The sequence below is a fragment of the Myzus persicae genome, unplaced genomic scaffold, assembly GCF_001856785.1.
Source record: "Myzus persicae strain clone G006 unplaced genomic scaffold, MPER_G0061.0, whole genome shotgun sequence".
NCBI classification, from domain to species: domain Eukaryota; kingdom Metazoa; phylum Arthropoda; class Insecta; order Hemiptera; family Aphididae; genus Myzus; species Myzus persicae.
Genome location: NW_019102445.1, coordinates 134,862 through 159,321, shown reverse-complemented (window position 1 = coordinate 159,321; position 24,460 = coordinate 134,862). Strand labels below are relative to the sequence as shown.

Sequence of the window (24,460 nt, the reverse complement as noted above, 5' to 3'; positions counted from 1 at the left end):
ATGTATAGATTCGACGGAGACGACGCGTTACGACACGATAGAACTAACCGGCGGCGGCTAACCAGCTATTTTTCACTAGTCACAATTTTATGTACACACACACTTGATCCAGCCTGTGTGTGTGTGTGTGTGTTGTCTGCTCCGGTAATTTATGGATTCGCCCGGATGCGAGCCAACACACACGCGTAATTACAAAACATTCTCGTCCGTTGCCAATGAATCATTTCTCGGGCGGTGTACCACCGTCACCTACCTACATATAACACCGCGGGACGACCCTCCGCGTTTATTGTAAATAATTGTTATTATTATATTAATAAAACGAAACATCATACGGTTTATTCGTAATATAAAACAATAACAATCGACGATTATAATAATAATAATTATTGTGCACATAATATACGAGCAATGCTGTACTCGCGAATCATCAGTCGTTCGCGTGCCGGCCGCAACTGTGTCACAAAAACGCTTATAAATTATAATATTGTAGCTGTAGTATTACTTCCCATGTGGAAGAATAATAATATACAACATACTAGCCAGGTACCTGTATTATTATGATTATTATTGTAATGTTTCGTAGTCGGCGGCTGTTATTTATTTTTGTTGTTTATTACAGTGTCCGTTTGCGAGACAGACCGCCGAGAGCGATAAAACGATTAAAAATGACGTCTTGTTTATAATTTCGCAAAAAACCATGACGATCGAATTGTTATTTGCGCAATACCTGACTTGCGCTCGTAGCGATTTTTCACACTTGAAACAAATCATGGTCTATGCACCACTATAATGTATATATAGGTATGCACTACTACGAACGTTCGCGAACGCTGTGCGAATTAGGATATTTTTTTTGTTTTTGTTTGTTTTTGAAGAGGACATGATAACTTCGATGATGATTTTTACCCCGAGCATTAACTATATTAAAAGCTAAAATTAAATATTAACATAATTAATTATGTACTTATTGATTTATAAACATGTTTGGAAAATTTACAATTTCCTGCAAAGATAATTATCATACGGATTGAAAAATGTAAACATTGCTAAATACATTGTTAGAGGGGTGCAGTGAAGGGTGTTGTTTAGGATGTTGTTGGCTTCGACAGAGTCGGCAGAGTATTGATCACTATATAATGCTAAATCGTTAGTATTACTTGCTGCATGTATCACAATACTGATGCTGATTTTTTACTGATGAGGTAAGCATGAGCTGGATGGGTCAATGGGTGTGGCCTATTGTTGCTCGAGTGATGATTACTTCCTCTCTTCTCTTAGTGATGGGAAAGGGTAATAGTATTTCACGGATAAAAGATATGTTATTTTTCAAGATTTATTATTTTGAAGCGTTTATTAGATTTCTAGCTCCAGAGCCACGAGTGCATTGATTTAACAATTATATGAGTTTTTTAAAAATTTTATTTCTGAAGATATTACTTTTTCTAGAAGAAAAAATAATCTGATCATCAACTTCGATTGAGGTTTTTACTTTCTAACGATAACATTTTTATTAAAATATCTATACTAATTAATATAAAAAACCAAAAAGTTATTAAATTGCGTTCAGACTAATCATCTTCAATTTTTTTTTATAGCTGTCGATAATTTTTTTTTGTTCGGTCAAGAAGCTTAAAAATATGATACAGGCGGATTTCTGATTGACAGATAGTTAATGGTAAAATTAAAAAAAAAAGTTGACTGTAAAAATCGCACACATGCTTTTTGTGAGCATTTTTATTAAGTTTACGAGTGAGAGTTGACAAAATTTAACAATGACAGGCCACCTTCACTCAGAATCGTTTTTCGTTTACCCACGTAATAACTTGATTAATTTTTGAATTTAAATTTAACTTATATATAGTACAGCGACTTTATCAATTAAGAAGTACACTTGACCACTACTTACACATCCTGTTATTTACATTTTTTAAACATATTCATGGCTGCACACACTTTTTCTGGTTCACAAAGACATCTGATAATCAACTTGGATAGAAGTTCCCGGTATACACTATGATTCATAGTTAGTACTTTCGAGAGGTCAAAATTGAAAATTCTCAGTATTTTTCAAAATAATCGGGGAGAAACATACGAATATTTATTAAACTATTAATAATATTGTTAAAATAATTGATCGATAAGAAGATTAACCTAACCTAACCTTAGTTATCAAAAAGCTACACTGCTTTGATATCTGCTTATCTAAGCTATTCGCTCGGAAGAATCGTTTTCCATCTTATTTAATGATTTATCATTGAATTAAAATTTAACACATTTCTGCAGTGCCACTCAATGTTGAGGTACACTCGATCCTCAATAATAGAGCAGAGCTTTGCTTTCCCCCTTTTTTCTAATTAATTTTTCTAAAATGATTTTTATACATTTTACACTCGTGTATATATTATAATGTTCATACTATACATGAATGGGCGTTCAGATTATTTCAACTAATTGGACGAGCAAATTTCCCGGTCATTATAGTTATTTTTTCTTTCAGACTTTCGATCTCAATTCGTTGACAATACGTTTGTCCAAAATGTGTAGGTACACTGAACATCAATATGAAATTTCTCCTTTCGTTTCTAAGCCTTTTAAATTATATTGAAGTCGATAATTTCTGCAGACTTGGTAAAATAAATTGTTGTATAATGTTAAGTTACACGTTGATTTGTTTTTTTAAATTTTTTACTCGTAATTAATTGTATTGAATTATAATTATATTTATATACTACAGGTGAATATTTTCACTGCATCACTATGGGGGCGGTATATGTATATTATTTTGCCAAATATATATATTTATTAGTGATTTTTCAAACAGCCGGTCCGGTTTGGACGTATAAAGTAGACTTTTAATTTACTGCTGTTATGTACACAATTTGTTTGTTTGTACGGAAACGAGCTTTAATAATTTATTTTGCCGGATCTCACATTACTCGTTTCTATCATATGCACACAAACAAATAAATTCAACAATGTTCATAAGTATACAATACTCGGGTAAAAGGTGCATCTGTTTGTCGAACAAAGTTGCCGTCGAGTAGTCTGCAGTGTACTCAACCCGAAACAAAATTTTGAACGAGTTTGATATAAGAATCGGCTCCGAACAAAATTTGCTCCGTGCGACAACGTTCCGATAATTGTCGAGAAGGTTTCAATGATATAACTGCTGCGTATCATATTTTGCCCAAAATAATGACGTATTAAACAGTGTACAAAACTCGATTTGTTTGCATGGAAACGGCCGGCCTCATAAGTAGAGTTAGGGTGTTGATTATCTAAAAAAACACACAAAAATGCCATAAAAAAAGTGCAAAAATGCTCTTAAAACTTCAAAAAATGACCTTAAAAATTATCTAAAATACTAATTAAGTAAGTGAAAAAACTTATTTATAAATAATAATTTTTATTAGAGATATGGGTATAATAATGGGTGTAATAGTAATTTAAAATATGAATTAAAAATATATTAAGCATTTAAATAATTCAATATATAACATTCAAAGAGTAAATCTTATCGGAACGCGATAAATGTAATCACAACAAAAACCCCACAATAATAATATTAAAATTTTTTTTTACTAATAGTCCAAATCCAAAGTTAGATTTTAAATAAATTAAATTTGTTTCCAAACTTGGGTGTAACATTTGCCCTAAAATCTATAATTTATGAAAAATGCCCCACATTGCATATAAAAAGTACAAAAAATGCCCTAATAGATGAAAAAATGACTCAAAAATGTTGAAAAATGACGTTAAAAAACAAAAAAAAATGCATTTATAGCTGAAAATGCAAAAAATGCAAAAAAATGCAAAATAAAATTAGAATATTCTGCATCAAGGGAGCACGAAACAAATTTTTAGCTAGGATAGCATTGAACAGAATAAAAGATAAACATGCAAAAGTCATCAACATCCTAACTCTATACTCATAAAGTCATAAGTCTCAATAATAATAATAATATTATAGGTACCTCTATATATGTGTATATATTCTTATAATCGCCTGTTAAATTAATAATAATTGTTCTGCTGCAATTTGTATGCGTATCGTGATCTAATTTAGAAGGTATATGTATCCGAAAACCAAACCGGAAACGTAACGTAATCCTTGGTAATCGATCTTATAATATTATACATTAATATACAATACGGTCTGCAGGGAGTACATATATACGCGTGCATATATTATTATTATCCGATATCGTTTTACGCGCGAAACGAATGCATTTTGTGAAAATAATTATACGTGGATATTATGATGTATAGGTTAATATGTATGATATACAATATCATAATAATCAGGGTACTAAATTCGCGGGTTTATCCTTAGTCCTTACCATGCAAATGGGGAATTGATTCCGGTCAAAATTTGTTTTCGTGGTAAAACATTGTCGGCCGTGAGTCGTGTCAACGTGTCCAGAAAATGTGAGTCAATGATTTGAGGACAAATATAGTCGACATATGTCTCGAAAACAATAATACATCACAATGGGACCTGCTGCAGTGTTCATGGGAAGATAACCACCACATTTTATGTAGACGAGGCAATTTTGTTTGAAATGCCTTCTTTTTTTTAACTTTTAACATCACCCGATTTTTGGATTTAAGACTTCCCAAAATGTAAGTCCCATAAGCTTAAAGTATTCCACTGTCCGGAACTTTATCAAAATGTAATACAAATAGATTCGATGGACTGCAATATATACCTATGCGTCTATAGTCTATATTAAATATTTTGGAATAAAACTAGTCTGAATGCAATTTTGCAGCTGATTTTGCTTTATGCCAATTTCAAACTATACTTTTTTGCAGTACAAAAACATTAAAAACACACAAATCATGTAATCTAAGAGTTAACCACAAATTAAATCACCTCAATTGTTGAACTAAAAAATAAACCATTAATTCGACCAGCATTGATATTTTTTGGTCTACAAAAAAATCACACTTTTTCATACGGACGCCTATGTAAACCTCATCATATAATAAATATTATCGTTTGGGCGAATTAAAATCGAAGCGTTACACTTGTTATCATTTCTATTAAACATCGCCATCGAGCACAATGTATATTTGTGTACGTCTATAGCGGTACTTCACTCGTACTTGTCTACTGCACACAATTCAAAGGGTTCACGGTTGCCACGCGGTTTGTAAATCGAAATCAAATAAATATAAATAGTGTTCACATCGAGTTATTCGAGTGAAGCGTATTCTCGGAGAGTGAACATTTCTGTATTTTATGTGCAATATAAATAATAAATATATATACATTTATACCTAAGTGTGTGTATATACATACATAATATGTACGTACAAATATGTGTCTGTCGGCGGGCCGTCACGACGAGACGATGATGAGCTTCGTTTGGAAAGCTGGCGTGCGGCGAATCAAATTTGCCGGCGGAGTACGTCACTTGCCCGCGCCAGTGGTGGCAGTTTTCGTGCGATTGTTATACTGTGTTTTATTTTTAATGATATTCATTTACACTTCAATATTGTTGCCGACAGCGGCTGCACCTCCCCCCCCCCCACCACCGTATACACGCCGGGTGATTAATTTATCGTGAATCATCAGATGTTCATCTGTCTCGGGAAATCCTATTGGCTTTTCAAACTATATTGTCTGTTTTTTCTTACCAGAATAATAGTGTAATAATTTATTGCTTAGCATTTTTCTACGATCATTTTTCTTAAAATAGAAGAGAAAAATATTCTTTGAATTTTTCTAAACATTGTTGTCGCCGGATCCATGATGGTAATGATAATGATAATGACGATAAAGTCTTTATTTTTGACATAATATTATGATATAATATCATATTATGATAAAATATATTAGAACACGTATACAGCATAAAGCTAAGCGGCGAAACCCAACCAAAAAGCCGAGCTTGCAAACGGTTGGGAATATTGGAATGAGTCCAAATCCAGTAATGAAAAATATCAACACGATAAACAGAAAACAATTTTAATGTACTTCTATTGAACGGTGTTAATAAATAGTAAAATTAAAATTAACGGAAAAAAAAACAAATACCGTCCGTGACATATTATGATTATAATATTATGTGTATCGAAGAAAGTGAAAACGTTGCACTCGAAACGCACACGAAAAATCTGCGGGGCACCACCTACATATAATATTATTGTCCTATTTACGTCTATATAGTTGTACATATTGTTGGAAAATCGTAAATTTAACACAATACCGCGAGGGTGCGGATGTCCGGGAACCCGCGTGAGACGCATCGACGTGTGTGCTGTAATGCGCGGCTTCTATATAATAGTGCCTATATATACAAGCTTGGCGGCACTCGAGACGTGCGCAATAATTGCGAGTAAAACGATAATAATAATAATAATAATAATAATACACAATATGACAATGTTCAATAATAATATAATAATATCGTCGCCGTTGTGCGTGTGTGTGCAATGTCGCCGCCGCCGGGGAAGTTGCCCGCAAGCGACGATCAAAACGAAATGACGGCGCCAAATACAGTACAGGTAACCTACCCGTATATATATAATATATATATATATATATATAAGTATAATATGAGAACGCGCCGGCCTACCTACACATGTGTATATATCATTTTATATACCGTTCGTATATCGTATTGTTATATATTATGTACATATAGACATGTACCCGCAAAACGGGAGCACGGCAGCAGTATGGTCAGCCGCAGGCCGATGCTCGGCAGTGCAGTTATAATAATATTTTATACATTATACAGGGTGTTGCTCTGATCGCGAGAGCCGCCGGTGATGTCTCGGAAAATACGATTTTTTTTGTAGTTTTTGCGTTCACCATCCGTGATATTATATCGCCCGCGACTGATAAATAACGTCAATCGCGGATACGCCTTATATATTTATTTATTTATTTTTATTTATTTGAAATACACGCCCGAGGATACATTTAGTATAGAATTATTAAATATTTAAGAGTTTGATAAAAAAAAAAAAAAAAAATATGCATAAAATAATATTGTCCAACTATAAATACAACAATATTAAGTAAATAGATTTGCACTCTGGTTCAATTAGTTAGTATGCAATATATTTAAATAGAAAAAATGGTTAATAAGAAAGTATATATTAATTTGGATCGCTTTTTGAGAGGAATGAAAGATATCCAGTTTGTTTTGTAAGTTGTTACAAGAGACTAGTGCTCTATTAATAGGGGAAAAAAGCCGTATAGTGTTTTGTGAATAGGAATGTGGAGGTTTGTTGGTTTCTAGAATTAAAAGTGGGGACTGATAAAATAATGTTGCTGAGCAGAAAACTGTCATTAATTGTCAATGTATGAGGAAATGGGTACGCCGATGTACGATTTTTTCCCGCCGACTCGTTTTTTGACATCGCGCTTTTTTTTTAATTTGCGTTTCAAATTCATTTGCAATATTGTCGCAGCCGTCGCGCGTTCCACTGATTTGAACGACATGGAATATGCATTGTAAACATATCGAACAAGTACGCAAATCTTCGCGCATAGCTGGTGAATTACAATGAAGATACCGACGCCCCCAAAGAAAAGTGTCGTAACTCACTTTTACAAAATGTTCAGGAACAACAATAATAACATACGAAAGTATATTCTAGTTCTGGATTTAAAAAATTTTAAGTTTCAAAATCATTTTTATAATCTTTTAGATTCTGTGTTAAAATACATTTATTTATTTTTCTTGTGACACTTTTTTTTTACCCTAAGAATTTGGTTTATTTACGTGTATTTATTATGCACCGTATACTGTATAACTGCGAAAATAATGGTAACCCTTACAAATTAATTTGTTCACTAAAATAGTAAAATCACACGACGAGACGAGCCGCATAGTAACTTGCACTAGCAACTTAGAATTGCACGCATAGCATTACTCCGGATATCCTGCTGTATGGTTCCTGCCAACAGATGTATTCATTTTGAGTAGGTATTAATTAATATCGTTAAGGTTTTAAAAACTCATGAAATTTATTTTCTTGAAATATTTCATCTATATGTGAAAAATAAAAAATATTGTTTATCATCGTGTTATCTAAAAGTTTATAGTCATATAAGCGTATAGCAGGAGAACATTTTTAAAGATTTCGAGACGAGTTGAATTTTCAATTTTGAAATGTTTAAATTGAAAAACGGCAAGTGAATTATTTCGAACTCGGAACTCTAACTACAGTGCCTACTGTATATAGTTTTCATGTCTTCACTTTTGGACATTTCTCCAGACTACGAGTAGGTACAAACTCGATTGATACATGTCGCTGCAAATATTGCGACCATAAATTACTGACCGAATTACGGCCAGGTATACCGCAGGCTTACGATAAGATTACAAAATATAATCGTATACATTTTTAGCAGAGCCATTAAATTTCGCTGGAGTCGGTCAGTTTCGAGCGTTCAAATGAAGAAAAATGTATTATTTTTTATATTTTTCCTGGAGGTTTCGCTGTATGAAAATAATAAACAATAATCACCCCATATATACCTACGTATTAACTAGTGTGCACGGTGTAGGACAAATGATTTTTTTTTCTATATTATGGTATGCATATTCACGCGTACTGCAGACGAGTATTTCTGTTTTCGAAACGCCTTCGGTATGCGCACGATGTCCGCGTCCGTGGTGGTGATCGTGTCGTTTCCTGCGACACAGAAATTTAGAAATTAAGTTGGAAAAACGACTTTCGACGGATATAAGGATATGACGACGCCGGCAACGGTTTCGCATATTACACGCAGGTCATTATTTTGTATTCTCCCTGCAGGCTCGCTCGCCGCCGTCGCGCGCAAATCGACCGGTGGCGTCATCTCGCCGGGCTCTGGTGTGGGGGTGTGAAAGGGGGAAGGTGTGAGGGGGGGAGTTAGGTTTGGGACGTGGTTGACATTTGACCGTTTCTTAGACACAAAGACGAACAGAGACGAGTGGTTGTTGTGGTGACCTAACTGGATTATTATCGGCTGATTTACTCAACCTATTCGTCCTTCGATTTTTTTTCATAGATAGGTTATATTGTATAGACTTACCTATAGCTGCAGTTATATTTATTATTTTTGTTGTTATTAAGTTAATTTTATTATATTTACATGAATTATATGTAAATAATAAATATATGTGCTTTATAATAGATTGTTCATTTTTTTTGAAAATATATTTTTATTTTTTTTTACAAAAATATTACCCCTTTAACATAAGAATAACAGTATACAACAATGAATATAATAGTACATTATTGGTATAATATAGAAGTCTTTATTCATTATGATATATCACAATTACAAAAGTATAAATACAAAAACATTTAAATATTTTTAAAAAACCATCATCAAAGGATGGCTCCTCGTTTCGCAAGTGACATAGTACAAGACGTACTATATTGCTCATTTTTTGAATAATTTGTAAGAATGAGGAATTTTTTTTGAAGACAAAATGTTTGCGAAGGGACTATAAAGTGTATTTGGGATGGTAAAGATTATATATGGGTTTATAATATATGTTGTGAATATTAGATAGGTACTTAAATAACAATTAGTTTTTATTTAATGATCAAAATTGGTGTTTTAATGAAAACTATACCAGTGGAAAGAGTTTATCCCCCCCTTAAATTAATGACAAAAAATTTGTAGCAAATAAGACAAGCTACGATTTTTTTTTTACTGCAGTAGGTTACAATAATACATTTTGCCTCTTTTCAAAAAATCAAAATGTTGCTAGTGATGCTACTGGTGTCGACCGCGTACAATTTATTAGACAATGTCGGTTATAAATATCTATTCAATATGACAATATATAGTATTCATGCGTAATCTTTCGATCGTCCTTACAATATCTTTGACGTATATAATATTATATTCAAAGGAATTTCGAACAAGATAACCTTGGACTTAGGAATAACTATACCTGTTTAATTCATAGAATTATTTATAACAATAGCAGATGAACTGGAAACATAAAAAAAAAAATAAAAACAATAAATAGTTACGAAAATAGTTTAATCAGATAATACAGCTATATGAGTATCTAATGTTATAACTGATTGTGATGATCACGGAGGTCTGGGCTGCCTGTATTAACAAAAACAAGTATAGTCAGTAAGCATAAAAATATACTTTATTAATATCTATACATAAATATATATAATAAATGAAACGTCGATATGATTTTTAAAATTGTTCATAATATTTATGTATAATACACATCTAGGTGGAAAAGTTACTCAGAACGTCTTGTGTTTAATATGTGTTACGAGCGTATATTACATTGAGGTACCTATGCATATTTTAGTGCACTTGTCGGTTCATTTTCAAATTAAAATCATAAAATTTGTAATTGTTAGTCAAACGTCGTTTTGCGTATGATAAATTACACATAATAGTTATCGAAATATAGCTGTGATGCATAGAAAACCGAGTTAAAAATAAAATACGATATTAATTCCCTCGACTTGCCATCATAATTATTTTATATTTGCCCGAAACCATCACTCGCTACCTCAGGTAGAGCCACAACAAACAGTTTGAATATAACTCTCACCTCTGTATTTATAATATTGTGTTTATTTCCAATTTCGAACACGACCAAGCATTTTTTAATATTATTTGTACCTACTGTTCATGAATCTATTGAAACTCACACATAAGGTAACCTATTACGATAATAATATGACCGTAACATATTATATTATGTACAATAATTTGGCGTTTTCACGAATCATTTTTCACACGGACATGTCCTCGATAACACCGCGACTTCGACGGTAATACAAAAAAAAAATCTAACATTATCGGACAGGCTACGTTTCCCGCGTCAATTAGTATAGGAAAATACGACGTATATAATATATTATAATAGGTTACCACCCAAATCGACGATATTATAATAATAATAATAATTTTTTTTTAGAGGACACGCGCGCCTACACCGAATCCTTACTTTCCTCGGAATATAATAAAAAATATAATAACTTTTATAGTTCTGCGTATACGCAGAGGGACATCATAATAAATAATAATGTATCGCGAGGCATGATCGACACCGCCCATTTCCTTTTTCGAAAGTCCTTAAAAAAAAAAAGCGTATTAAATCAAACAACCCCTATAATAAGGACGCGCCCTTGTAATATTATTATTTACACCGAATCGTCATTACGTCATACGCGGACACGACGATTTTTCCATAATTTATGTATGTGCAGACATGTGCGCACGGCGACAGTGTTTCGCCAGAGACTTTGTGTCGGTCGACGGCGAAAAACTTCGCGTCCTTAACGTCACATAATCATTTTACGACTGTGTATACTGTACTACGTCGTATTGATTTACGGGCCCGCACGAATATACCGCCGTGTCGATTTTCAACCAAAAGAATTAATAATAAATAATAATTATGTACCTATAGTACAAATATAATATATAATAATAACGGACTTTGGGGGTCTGCGGTTTTAGTGTCCAAAAATAATAATTGGTAGCACGTGTGTCGCAGTCGTCGGATCGCTTTTTTTTCCGCGTTTGACTTTGGTCGTTACGTGTCGTGTGTGTGTGTGTGTGTGTGTGTGTGTGTGTGTGTGTGTAGGTATTTACGCGAACGAAGACCTGCACGCCTAATTAAGAGCACGCTAGCTATTACCGCTCACGCTCGCAGACAGGAAGTCTGACCCCGATGCGGCAGAGACACGGCGAGAGTCGTAAGGGTGTGTAAGAACATCGAATTTTCCCGTCCGACAAGCCGTCTGCGGGGAAGAGAATATAATAAATGTGTACGCGTATGATATATACATGGGTAGGTACATGCGCCCACGAATTATTGATACCGGGCCGGTGCTCCGACGTGTCTCGGTGTGTGCGTGTGCGAGGAAACGTGATATCTTTTTTCGACTGCTCTCGTCATTAGCGTCGAGTCCGTCCGAAGGAAGTCGCGAACAGGACTCTGTGTGATATGTCCTATATATATATGTGTGTGTGTGTGTGTGTGTATATCTGACGCGAGGTAAACCTATAGGATTTTAATGCACAAAAAATGCACTGCAGCTGCGATGCATATAGCGCGACCCAGTGGCGTATATGTATAAGGGGGAGGCCCCCTAGGCCAGAGCCCATAGTGAAATTGCAGGTTCAATTAAAGTATTGCATGCATATTTACACTGTTTACAGTTTTTCACCATGATTAAGTTAGCCGGTTGATTAAAGTCATTTTTGAGGAATCAACAAGGAAATGTTATATTCACGGGACTTGCTTTAATGACTTATTGACTTTGATGTTAAATTCAAAGTAAGATAACATTAAAATATATAAACGACACTGTCAATATTTTTAAAAAAAGAAACAAAAAAATAATTTTACATAATAATTAAAAAATTGAATTGCGCAATTTTTATTTGTACTGTATAATATGTCATAATTATTAGTTATATAACCTCGCAGCTGTTCCCTTAAAAATGTACCTATAATTATGGCTATGCTTGACTAGTGATAATTGATAAATTGGCCCATAGTGAAAATAATTCGTATATACGCCACTGCAGGCGCGACCTGTATATTATGTACATATACCTCGACGTGTCCAAAACAAAGAAAATATGTGACGTGCAAGTCCTGACACGAAATATGTGTTGTAATCCATCGAGTAGGTACCTCATTGCCGTTTTTCGGTGCTGGGTACTTGATTTTCCACTCTTGTTTTTGCAGTGCTTGAATATTTTGCTCATGGTGTTTACCACACATCTACTTTTTTTTATGAGTGCATATAGTTATGTTAAAAACTATGGTACCTATACATTTAACATAACTGTGTACTGACATCAGTGTAAGCCATAGATTAAAGTGTAAAGATTATATCAATGAGTGTTGTAATCACAATGTTTCATTTTTTGTCAGAATATTCTTACAATTTATACCAACGAGCGTAAAAGACCATATCGTTAACTTTTTATTTTTATGAAACACAGTATTATGTATTATACAGAACAAGCCACACAAAAAAATAATTTCAGGGGGGGGGGGGGGCACTGAGAACACTCTGTCTGGCTGCGGCACTAAGGTGTCTATATAGTACAATGTGTTATGTTTGTAATGGGTGATTGCCGAAACAGTTATATAAAACATAAGCACATATTATTTTAATTGTCTATAAGATATTCAAATAATAAGGTTCTAACCACGAGGCAACCAATTCGTATACGTTTCGGATCTTTTTGAAACAATTTACACAAGTATAGATTATAATATAATATGCTTACACCTGCAGCGCAGTCGTCGCAAACCTCAACATTGGCTCAACTGTTGAGTTGAAAATATATAGGAGGTGCTAATAGACTATATGTAACCGTAAAGGGCGATTTTTTCAGGATGTATAAAATTTAAATTCGATAGGCGGTATAATTTTATTCCAATCTCGGCAAATGCACGAATTAAATGCCTACTCACAGGACAACACCATAGAAATCCGACCAATAATGAAATCACCTGATTATTACAATAGTTCTTAATAATTTTGAACTTGCAAGCTATACAATATCGAACTATATATGCTAAGACTTGCTGTGGGGTACCCACGAGCACCCCTATAGGCTTAGCCCCAAATATTCACCGCCATGTGTTTTTATGCACATCTACCGCCCACGACTGCAGGTGCAGCTTGCAGGTCATTACGACATATTATATCTATATTCTATTCACAGCGATTTAATAATCATGACGATATGATAACACGGTGATGGACGGTACAACAATACAATAATTAGACTCGCTGCGTGCAGTGTACAATATAACGTATTATAATAACGACTGACGAGAAACTAATACGACCGCCTCCGTCGACGAAATATCATATTATTATAGTATCGTATACGTAAACTCGCGGGTTCACTCTACACAAGCGGCGCATTAGTCTGCGTGCTGGTCGTGTGACGAGTGCTCGCCTAAAGTAGCTGCCGTGTTCGGTCGGACGACGTATTATAACAATAATGAGCGTTTAGCGTTTAAAAACGGACGTCCGGACCGCTGCCGCAGCAGAGGGGTGAGTCATCCGCCGCACGCAGTACAAAACGTTTTCGCGTCGCATAAAGATCGACGCGCATATTATTATCGCACACGACGCGAGTGCACTTCCGCATCATGTCCGGTAACACACATCGCGTGCACGCCAAGTATCCGCCAATTATTTCCTCGGCGAGACGCTTTAACCCAATTCTACACGCCGGATTAACCCGTCGCGAGGTCCTCTCCGTGCGCGTATATATATTATATATATATTATATAGGTATTATATATTGTACGCGCATTATACGGGAATAATGTACACACATGAACTGCAGCTGCACTGTACACTATTGTGCGACAGCCATGTCCGCCCGGTAGACCGGACTTTCGTCGCATTATGAACGGTAGTTTAGCGACACGCCCGTGCATATTATATTATACAGAAGTACCTACACCCCGCGAAGCGAGTGCGACGTGGCCGGGACAATGAGGCCGCCGCCGTCGAAGATGAGCCTCCCCGCACTGGTAAACGACATGAACTGTATAACACACACCCGCACACACTGTGCCCACCGGGCTTAATTATAACGAGTAAAAATACCCGGTCGCATCGGCGCTCCGGAAATCATATCGATCCCGGCGGTCCACTGCGTATGATTTTTTTTTTTTTGGGGGGGGGGGGGAGAGGTAGCCGATTGACGACCCCTTGGTCGTCCCTCAGCCGACCAGCAGTATAGATCGGCGCGTTTTGTTTTCACTATATGAGTGTACTACTGCAGTGGTCGATCGAACATATTTCCACTCGACTATCGTCTTTTTTCAGGGGTAGAGCTATATTACTTACACGATATATTGTATGAATATAGATAAGCAATAATGTTTATTAAACGCATCTCTTCCACGTATAGTCTATATTATATACTCTAATGATTGTCAAAATTCTATGAGATGTTTTTGCTAGGTCAGCTAGTGTTTAAATCGAATTCGACAATTTTTGAGTGGTCAAAAACGAATCAAGATAAATCAAAAATTTCGCACTCGGGAGAGAGCACCGTAACAGTGGTCGGCAATTATCAAGTCTTCTTTCGGAATTAAATTATAGCTTTCGGCGGAGATTTTGGAAAAAAAAAACAAGTTAATACATTTTCCTTTGTACATGAAAATCTTTTTCACTCGTCAAATTGTTCATTTAAAACTGTGATTTGAGTTATTTCATCAACCCTTCAAACGAGTTATTCAAACATGGATATAGGTATCATAAATTTGATTGTTTGAACAAAAGGCCTCCTCGTGCATTGTTAGTTTTCGACATTTCGCCTAACGAGTTTTGCTTATATACAATAAAGGTTGCCGCGGCCACCTATTATACGTGAAATACGCGCAACGAACTACGCTGGGTAGTATCCGATATTAATCGACACTTTGAAAAAGACAAAAAACAACCCTTAGACCAACGAAGGGATGATTTCACGAAATGAGGGGTATGTAGTATTACCGTGTGCGGACATACGAGCACCAACAGCAGCAGCAGTAAAGGCAGATTACGCACACATATATGTATATAGGTACTATATATTATGCTCGCCGTATCAATTATGATATCACACAGACCGAAGGGGTAGTCGTACACGGCGGGTGTGTATAATTGCATTGTACTGATGAGTGGGGGGGGGAGGGGTGCGAGAAAGGATATTATTGCACAACAGTGCACCTGCACTGTCCCCGCGATCGCCTCGCGCATATTTCACGGTTATCGCCGACACACATCAGCTCTCGTGTATTATTATATTATATTATATTCATAGCTACCACGCGACCAACGTATCGTCATAATAAATACGAACAGGGTGGACGGAGGGATGTTTTATTATTACGTATTTTTCCCCCGCAACATGATATACGATCTATAATTGACTGACTACCCCGCGACCGTCTCGAATGTCGACGAGATTTACGCGGCCGCAACCGTCGTAGTCGTCGTCGTCGTCGTCGTCGTTAAGGGGGTAAAAAACGACAGAAAAAAAAAAAACGCCCAGAGGAGTCACATATTGTTACTGCAACCAGCTCGGGTAGTAAAATTTGTCCGGGTCGAATGAGATAAAAAATAACATTTTACGGTTCGGGTCTATTATTGTAACGTAATATATTATTACTATCACCGCGCGTGCAATGTGCGGGGGGGGGGGGAGGGGGGGTTGATGGTAGTACCGTTCGCGAAGAGCGTCATCGAACCACCCTTCCGTGTCATCACTTCACGTCGAGAGTTAAAAATAAAACACAATAGATTTAGACTCGGATATAGCTTAGGGGAAAATCGTACGCACGGCATAATGGAATATTATGTCGTAATTGTCAATTAAACAACGGACGAGCCTGCAGGTGTACTTAATGACACACAGTTACACGATACATTATGATTTGGTCACAGTTCGTATATTGTAATATAATATTGTTGAGATCAATATTATATTTTCGACTCGCGCGCGATAAAAAAAAACATCGCGTATGTATTTCTACTATATTCGAGTCTATAATATCGGCATCTGCGGGCACGATGATTCTCCGGGGCTTATGCGTACACGTGGACAATCATACAGGTTCTTATAACTTTCGACGTCCGATTTCGATGTGTAACTCTGTTGACAGGAGTCATTTCTATATTATATTCGTCTAATGTACCAAAATCGATTTATTTGGTGTTTGGATACTTCGCTGAGCTTTTCGTGTGGTTTGGCATGCCTATATAAATACAAGCAGATATTATGTGATGGAGATGCTACCCCCTTTTTCTTCTACGACACCACAACTCCTGCCCACTCGCCGCCCTCGTTACACGGCCCATACACGTTCGAGGCTAATCTGAATTAATCACGTAAATACAGTGATCATCTGGAGTCGTGCAGTGGAACAGTTCGTGTTCACCCTCCTCAGGACCGTATCCTTAATGCGCATCGAGTACCTTTTTTAATACAGGGTGGCCCGCGGGGCTTTTTACCGCAGCGTTTCTGCGATGCACTGTGTAAAACGATGACGGTGCAGATGAACCATCCTGTATAGTAAACATTATTTCGAGCAGCTTAAACACGAGCCGGGTGCATTATGTAAATATTAAATAATATTTTATAGACACTCATCGTCGTCTTTCCGTCGGCAAACGCGGCAAACTTAGGGCCAAAATCAGTTTTCGTTCGCACAGCTCACGGTCACCCGTATTGCATACTATTGCAGTGTCTCCCGACTTGAATATAATTTTAGCTGTAAGTTTATAAATGCCCGAGTTATGTTTTATTCGAAACCCCTACGCATAGCGATAACAACGTGAAGTCCAACCAGCATTGTAGACTATACGGTTTCCGAGCTATGCAATTATTGAAATAGTGCGACCAAAATGCGTCGTATGTGAAGAAGTTTAGTTTAATGAGAGTTTAAAACCGGTATAATGCCTTATAGGCATCAACGGTGAAAGAATATTTTATTCGGCCCAGTCAAAATATAATTCTGAAATAATCAGTTCGGAAAGTTCGATATTGGTACCCATATACCGATCTGCAAAACCACACTTTTAGTCTCAAAAACAGTGGGACCATATTATATTATATAATATAGGATTAGTAATAATAATTCAGTGTGGATTAAATCATTTTAATATTCCGTATACGCAGCCCGTGAAACTCACCCTAACGGACAACTCAAAATAGTGGACATCTATATGAAAATAGCGGACTTTCGTTTGGGGACAAACTTACAAACTAAACCCTCCGAAGAACGAGGGTGAATAATTTCTGCCACCTAGAATGGTGCCCAATATTTACTGTATATTTTAAAAAAAAATTGAATCGACCTGGTAGGACTTAGGTAATGGTCTTAAATTGTTTAACATTTTATTTTTCAAATATAAATACCGTTATAGGTGCATTCCAAAGTTTTGGGCATATTATTTTGGAATAATGATGCATATTTTCTTATTTAAAGAGCATCCAAGTTTTTTTTTTCAAAGTTATTGTAAACACATTAATCATCATTAATAACTAGTATAGATACCATATTTTTAATATACATTAAAAATTTAAAAACAACATTTGTTTGATAAGTACCTACAGTAATATTGTTTGTATATTTTTAAGTACATTGTACAACCATACCTATTAAGTGGTGGGTATTTTTGAAAATAATGGTCTAAAAATAAAAATACAATTTAAATAACTATTTAAATTTAGGAACAGATTAAGTTTTGTTGATAAAATGAAAAAATACATCGATTTATTTATTTTTTTCATATCTTTGTATGACGAGATTATATTAATTATATTATTATATTATCTTCAAAATTAAGTGTATATTTAAACATTTTTAGGAGTATAGTAAGTGGCGCCCAACTTATTCATATTCAAACGTTTTATTTTTAGTAAATATAGTCACACGAACTTACATGCCCTAGTTGTAAGTATACTAAGCTTGTTGTAAAAAGTATTCAAAATGTATTCTTTGTAGTTTTTAAAATTATCTTCATAACAAAAAAAAATCAAATAAATAAAAAATGAAAAATAGCTACAATTGTAGGATTTCATACCCTTCTGGCGATGTAATATGCACAGCGATTGTGATACATATTAATTACAAGTCTCTGCACATGAGCTACAGCGAAAGCCAATATAGGGTAAATTCCACGAATATAATTTCTAGGTATTTCATAGTTTAAAACTTCTTAAAAAAAAAAACATTTGGGCTATAACATATTATTACGCATTACACAATACATAATATCTATAATGACTCAATTAACAATAAAATATATGGATTTTAAACCTAGTTTTACAACACGATTACGGGTGTGTCGTGTTATGTTAATTAATTATTCATTGCATTTCAAAAACATTGCGATGCGTTCGAAATACCCATCTAAATTTGATTTGCGCAACAATAAAATATTGGCATACATTTTTGACGACGATTTATTTTTTTTCTCACCGATAGTCAATTAAAAGAGATAATATATATAATAGCAATATTTCGTCAACTCGATTCGGACTCGGTACGGTTACATTTCGTTTTAAAATCTACCTCATTGAATGTACACCTATCTCAAGGTAATTGTAAATAAAAAGACACGCGTTTTGACACTGCGGAAAGTATATTTTAATACCGCGGTACTCGAATACCTCATTACACTGTACCAGTGGTACCATGCACCTGCACGGGAATACCGAGACCGTATAACCTATACACGTGTCCAATCGGGCGGAGACGTGTGCACGTTACGACTATATTATAAACATTGTAATTACGTCGTCATTGCGTCCGGTCATAATGGTATAATATATTGTGTGGAGTGCGCACGGATTGCAATGTACGATTTTCCCGTTTGACCATCGGCTGCACGATCGGGCGGGCAGATTATCGAGTTTGTACGACGAGCGTATGTACGGTGATTAAATCGATTAATTACGAACGACCGCGAGATGTACGAAATATTTACAATGCAATGTTAGACTTAAAATATTATACGTAATAATTATTAAATTACTTAATTCCGGGAGCGATACCGGTATACAGGTACGACTCGACAATCATCGTGTTCCGAGCGCTGTAATGGACACGTCATCGAAATGAATAACAACCAATGAAATAAAGCGAGATATATGCTAGGCGTAGTGGTATTGGAGACTATAATAAGTCTCAGTCCAAACATTTTCAGAGGTCCCTCAAACACATAGGCGCCTACCTATATCGGATAATGTTCCACGAAAATGTTTTTCTTCGACGAGACGACAAATAATTGGAGAAGATAGTACCTACCAATATATATGCTGTAATACTGTTTCTTAAATTTGGCTAGTCTTAATATATTACTACGAGAGAAATGATTTATGAAATTTATTATAAAATTGGAAGTATAAATAATTCAAAGGCAAACCGTTTGTATTGAAATAATCTAAATACCTATGTACACATTTTTTGTAATAAATATTAATAAAGGCACATTAATATTTATTTTGAACTATACTTACAAATACACAAATTCTTCGCTTGGCATAAAGGAGCCAACGGTTTAAGGGAAATTCACACACAGATAAATAAAGAAAACATGTGAGAACTACAGCCTCCCCCCCCCCAAAAAAAAAAATGTGTCGTTTAATTGCGCCTACGATGGTCAAAATAATTCTCGCAGGACACACAATCGAAACTCCTGCAATAGTACCTATTGTAATAAATAATAATAGGTAGTTTATCAAGCGCATTATATAATTTTTTGCGCTTAAGAATTAATTTATATAATATGTTACTTATTTTATAATATTTATTAGAATTTTAATACAATTGTACAAGATTATTTTATATTATAGTGTAAGAACACAATGTTGCGTAAACACGGTAGAGCCACTGAGAGGCTAAGATTTTCGGAAATGTGCCAATAAAATGTGGCGGCGAAAAATAAAAAAAGGCCATCAGCTCACTCACTCTGCGGCGTCTGTGACGGCGGCACGATAATAATATAATATGATAGATTCGTAACAATAATGAAAAATGTGCCGAGGTAGTTGTAACAAGAAACACGCCCTCAGATTAGTTTAATTTGATATGCACCCCGCCCCCTGGTACAAAAATCCTTTTGAACGTATTTTAATAAGTGCGCTCGACCGGAACTTATATTTTACTATATATCGAAATATCTTTGTCCGGTCTTTCTTCAAACGCTTTTTTCACAGCTCAATCTGTTTCAACATCACACTGTCATTTCGCATTCACTCCCATCTCCGTAAACTAATTTAAGTTGCAACTGCCTCGGTCGATTGCGATTAAAAAAAAAAAAGAAGCATGCAAGTTCTAGTTTTGAAAACGTATAAAATATTGTATAACTAAGTTTAAATTTAAAACTGTATACACGATGCGCGACGTTTTCTTTCCCCCTATTAATATCCGAGAATACGACGGGTTTGAGCTTGTCATCACTGGTCGACACTTTTTCGGAAAACTCGATGTTTAATGCATATTTTAGGTACCTACAACAGCGGTATCATCTCTTAAACTTATTAAAAATTCAACAAAATTTATTTATTCCAAAATATTTATTTTACCATTTAACACGTCCCCTGGTCCGTTAAATTGTATTTAACAATTTTAATTACCAAACTGCAAGTATAATAATCGTACACTTCGTTACTTTTCCCCACGCGTAACCAACCGCGTATAATAATATTCATTAAAAATGCTCTTAGTCTCTATATAGTTCAATATGGGATTTCTTTGGAATATAAGAGAAATTCCAAGACCATATCCGAATTCATCACAAAAACGTTAATTAACACCGACAATTTCCATCGCTTCTGTACAACGATAACCGTTTTGATCCGAGACAAAGTCCACTTTTCACCGCATATCTTAAATAGCATTATTTATTTTTATAAAAAGCAATTTTTATAAAAAATATAATATGGAACTAGTTTTTTTTTTTTTTTATTCAACACAACGGTACAAAAGCGTTTGAAAAAATGTTAAGAAAGTCAAAGCTATATTGCGGCAGATAAACCAATGTGATATGGATTTAGCTCAGTAAACTTACATGTCACAGAGTTCTTTATGAGACACAATATATACCTATACTGTCCGTTTACGATTATCTACAAATATTTCCATACCTACATCCATATATGTGAGTATTGCCACTTCTTATTATTAATATGAGATAGGGACATTTCAAACAATCTGTTGATCAATTTATTCATATTAATTATTATTATGTTATACAATAATAGGTTGATCGATTGATAATACAGTTGGATTTTGGTATGAGGCATTAAAGAACAAAAAATATCTAAAGAATTATGTCGTTCTAAAAAATAAAAAACTGTTTACTGCAGTTTTCATACCTATACCTATAACAATCGTTCATTATTATTTTTAAGCGATTAAATCGAAATGTTCCGGTCATAAACTGTATAGGTACGTTAAACTACTACTAAAGTCAGTACGTAGGGACACTGTACTAATTTTAACTTTAAAATCATTGTTGACTAAATCTTTGTACAAGTTTGACTTTGATAATATAATACTTTGTAGGTTACCAGACTATTATTAAGATGTACTAATTATGTCATGTTCAGATAAATTACTTCTTTCATATAGTCGATCAAATATAGTTAGGTAATACAAATTCATAATTTAAAGAAATATGAATTAAAATATACATAGATACGCGGGTACATTATTGTATTATAAGTGTTCAAAGTTTTTAAACAATTATTAGACTTGGTACCTGAATTATTGCAGTTACTTACTGTTATTGATACTGTTTCCCGGTAATAATGTTAAATATTAAACGGTAATAAATCTGAAAGACAGTACACGAAAACAATAGATTAAATAGTATATATAATATATCGAATGACTATGTATAGTCAGTATATGATAGTCAACTACAATAGTTACTCGCTTACACCAAGTTCGGGGATTATATTTCTAATAATCAAATTATTCCTGATCCGCATTTCCCTTAAGATATTAATTATATGGTATAATAATAATTGTGCAAAAGGGACGAATAAGCTCTGAGGAAATATGAACTTTTAAATGAAACGGTAGATTAAGTGGGCGCGTAACAGTGTAACATAAATAAATACAAAGTTTTTGTGTTCACGCGTAATACGATATGATTCGTTTGACCAGTGTGTTTCATATTATTATTATGGTCGGATAAAATTTCCTCGGTCGAAATTATAATTTTAAATGTAAAGACACCGGGGTATGACGAATATTATATAGAATAGAACCATTTATAAAAGTGTAAAATATTAATTTTCACGGCGAAATGTGTTGGATTAATTATTGCAATTGCACAAGTCAATTAGAATAATGTATGTTTAAAGTGTTCTACTTATATATAATATTAAACAGTGTCTACTCGACTCCTCCGTCAGATTTTAAGTCGATTAAAATGAAAAAAAAATATGATAATAATTACGACCTACGAACGTAGTACAATATTATATATTATCATAATTAAATATTTATAAACGGCTGCAGGAAAAAAACGCGACTACTGAGCAGACCCAAATACAAATTACAATAAAATTGTGATTAAATAGTATTATTATATTGTTGCGAAACGCATGAGGATCGACGAGTAAGCACCGATAAGTATATAATATAGCTGAGCAAAAGACTTGGGCTGTTTGCTTATTAAAATTCTCGTCGTACAAAAGTATGCATAATATAATATTATCATAGTCTCCAGACGCCACTAAACAGTTTGCTCAAAAACCTATGAAATAAAATTCACTGGCCGTTTCAATTAGTATAAGTATTATTTTCAAATCGCTTTACGGTCCGTCAAACACGCACACGGCCAGCAAACGTACTGTAATATCATTAAACTATCCGGCACTGTTTGCGCGGTATGCCTACCCGGCAACTCGCCATATTAATAATAATAACAATAATAATAATAATAATAATAATAATAATAATAATAATAATAATAATAATAATAATAACAATAATAATAATAATAATAATAAAGGCAACGAGACAGCAGACATCTATGCCAAAAGAGCCATAACTTCTCCCGACGCCATCTCGGTCCAAACATGTTCTCTGAGTGACTTCAAGGGTATCATACACTCCCTGACATGGCAACATCGTTGGGCTTCTTCACAAACAAAACTCAATGAAATCAAACTCTCCATTAACCCTTGGCCAACTTACCTTACAAAAATACGTCACGAAATTGTAATTAATAGACTAAGAATTGGACGCAGCTGGCTTACACACCGTCACCTCACGAGACGTGAAGATCCAGACCCATGTACAACCTGCGGGGAAGGTCTAACGGTTAAACATATCCTCCTATACTGTCGAAACTACGCAGACACAAGAACAACAGCCTTAGGTATTCCTGAGCATCTATATGAAGCACTTGGACTCGATCACGAAAGTAATATCAAAATCATAAAGTTTCTTAAAATTACTAAACTGTATAACCTCATCTGATATTTGTGTTTTATATGTTATATTCACATACTTAAACGTTTAACCTATGTAAATAACAATCATTGTATTTAATATGTATAATTCCCTCTAGCACATAAGTTAATTTTTACATTGTACAACATTCCAATAACCTTAGTTGTTGCGGCTTAAATTAATAAAAAAAAAAAAATAATAATAATAATAATAATGTACATGTATAATACTGCTGCTGCTGGATCGTCCGAATTGTATGACACGAAATTAGTTGGCACTGAACCCAGCTGTGTATAGTGTGTCACAAAAGCACTGCAACTGCACCACAAGTATTTCACTGTCTTCATGTGTGTACTCGGTTTTCTTTAAATCCGATGTATGAAAGGTTCATTCTTGTGCAATTTTTGTTTTCGTCATTTTTTGAAAACTCGACCTGTTTATAATGCATATATTCTAAAAGAAACAATAGTTAGCACAAAACAAAAACTGACTAAAAACCGTCT

The 24,460-nt window shown here is 34.6% G+C and overlaps 1 protein-coding gene across 1 annotated transcript; it reads left to right on the top strand.

Moving 5' to 3' along the window:
• Nucleotides 1-1,211: 1,211 nt before the first annotated feature.
• On the top strand, nucleotides 1,212-23,984 carry LOC111032175. Its single transcript, XM_022312408.1, has 2 exons — nucleotides 1,212-1,293; nucleotides 23,515-23,984. Exons 1-2 carry the CDS (start codon nucleotides 1,212-1,214, stop codon nucleotides 23,982-23,984), a joined length of 552 nt encoding a protein of 183 aa, XP_022168100.1.
• Nucleotides 23,985-24,460: the final 476 nt, after the last annotated feature.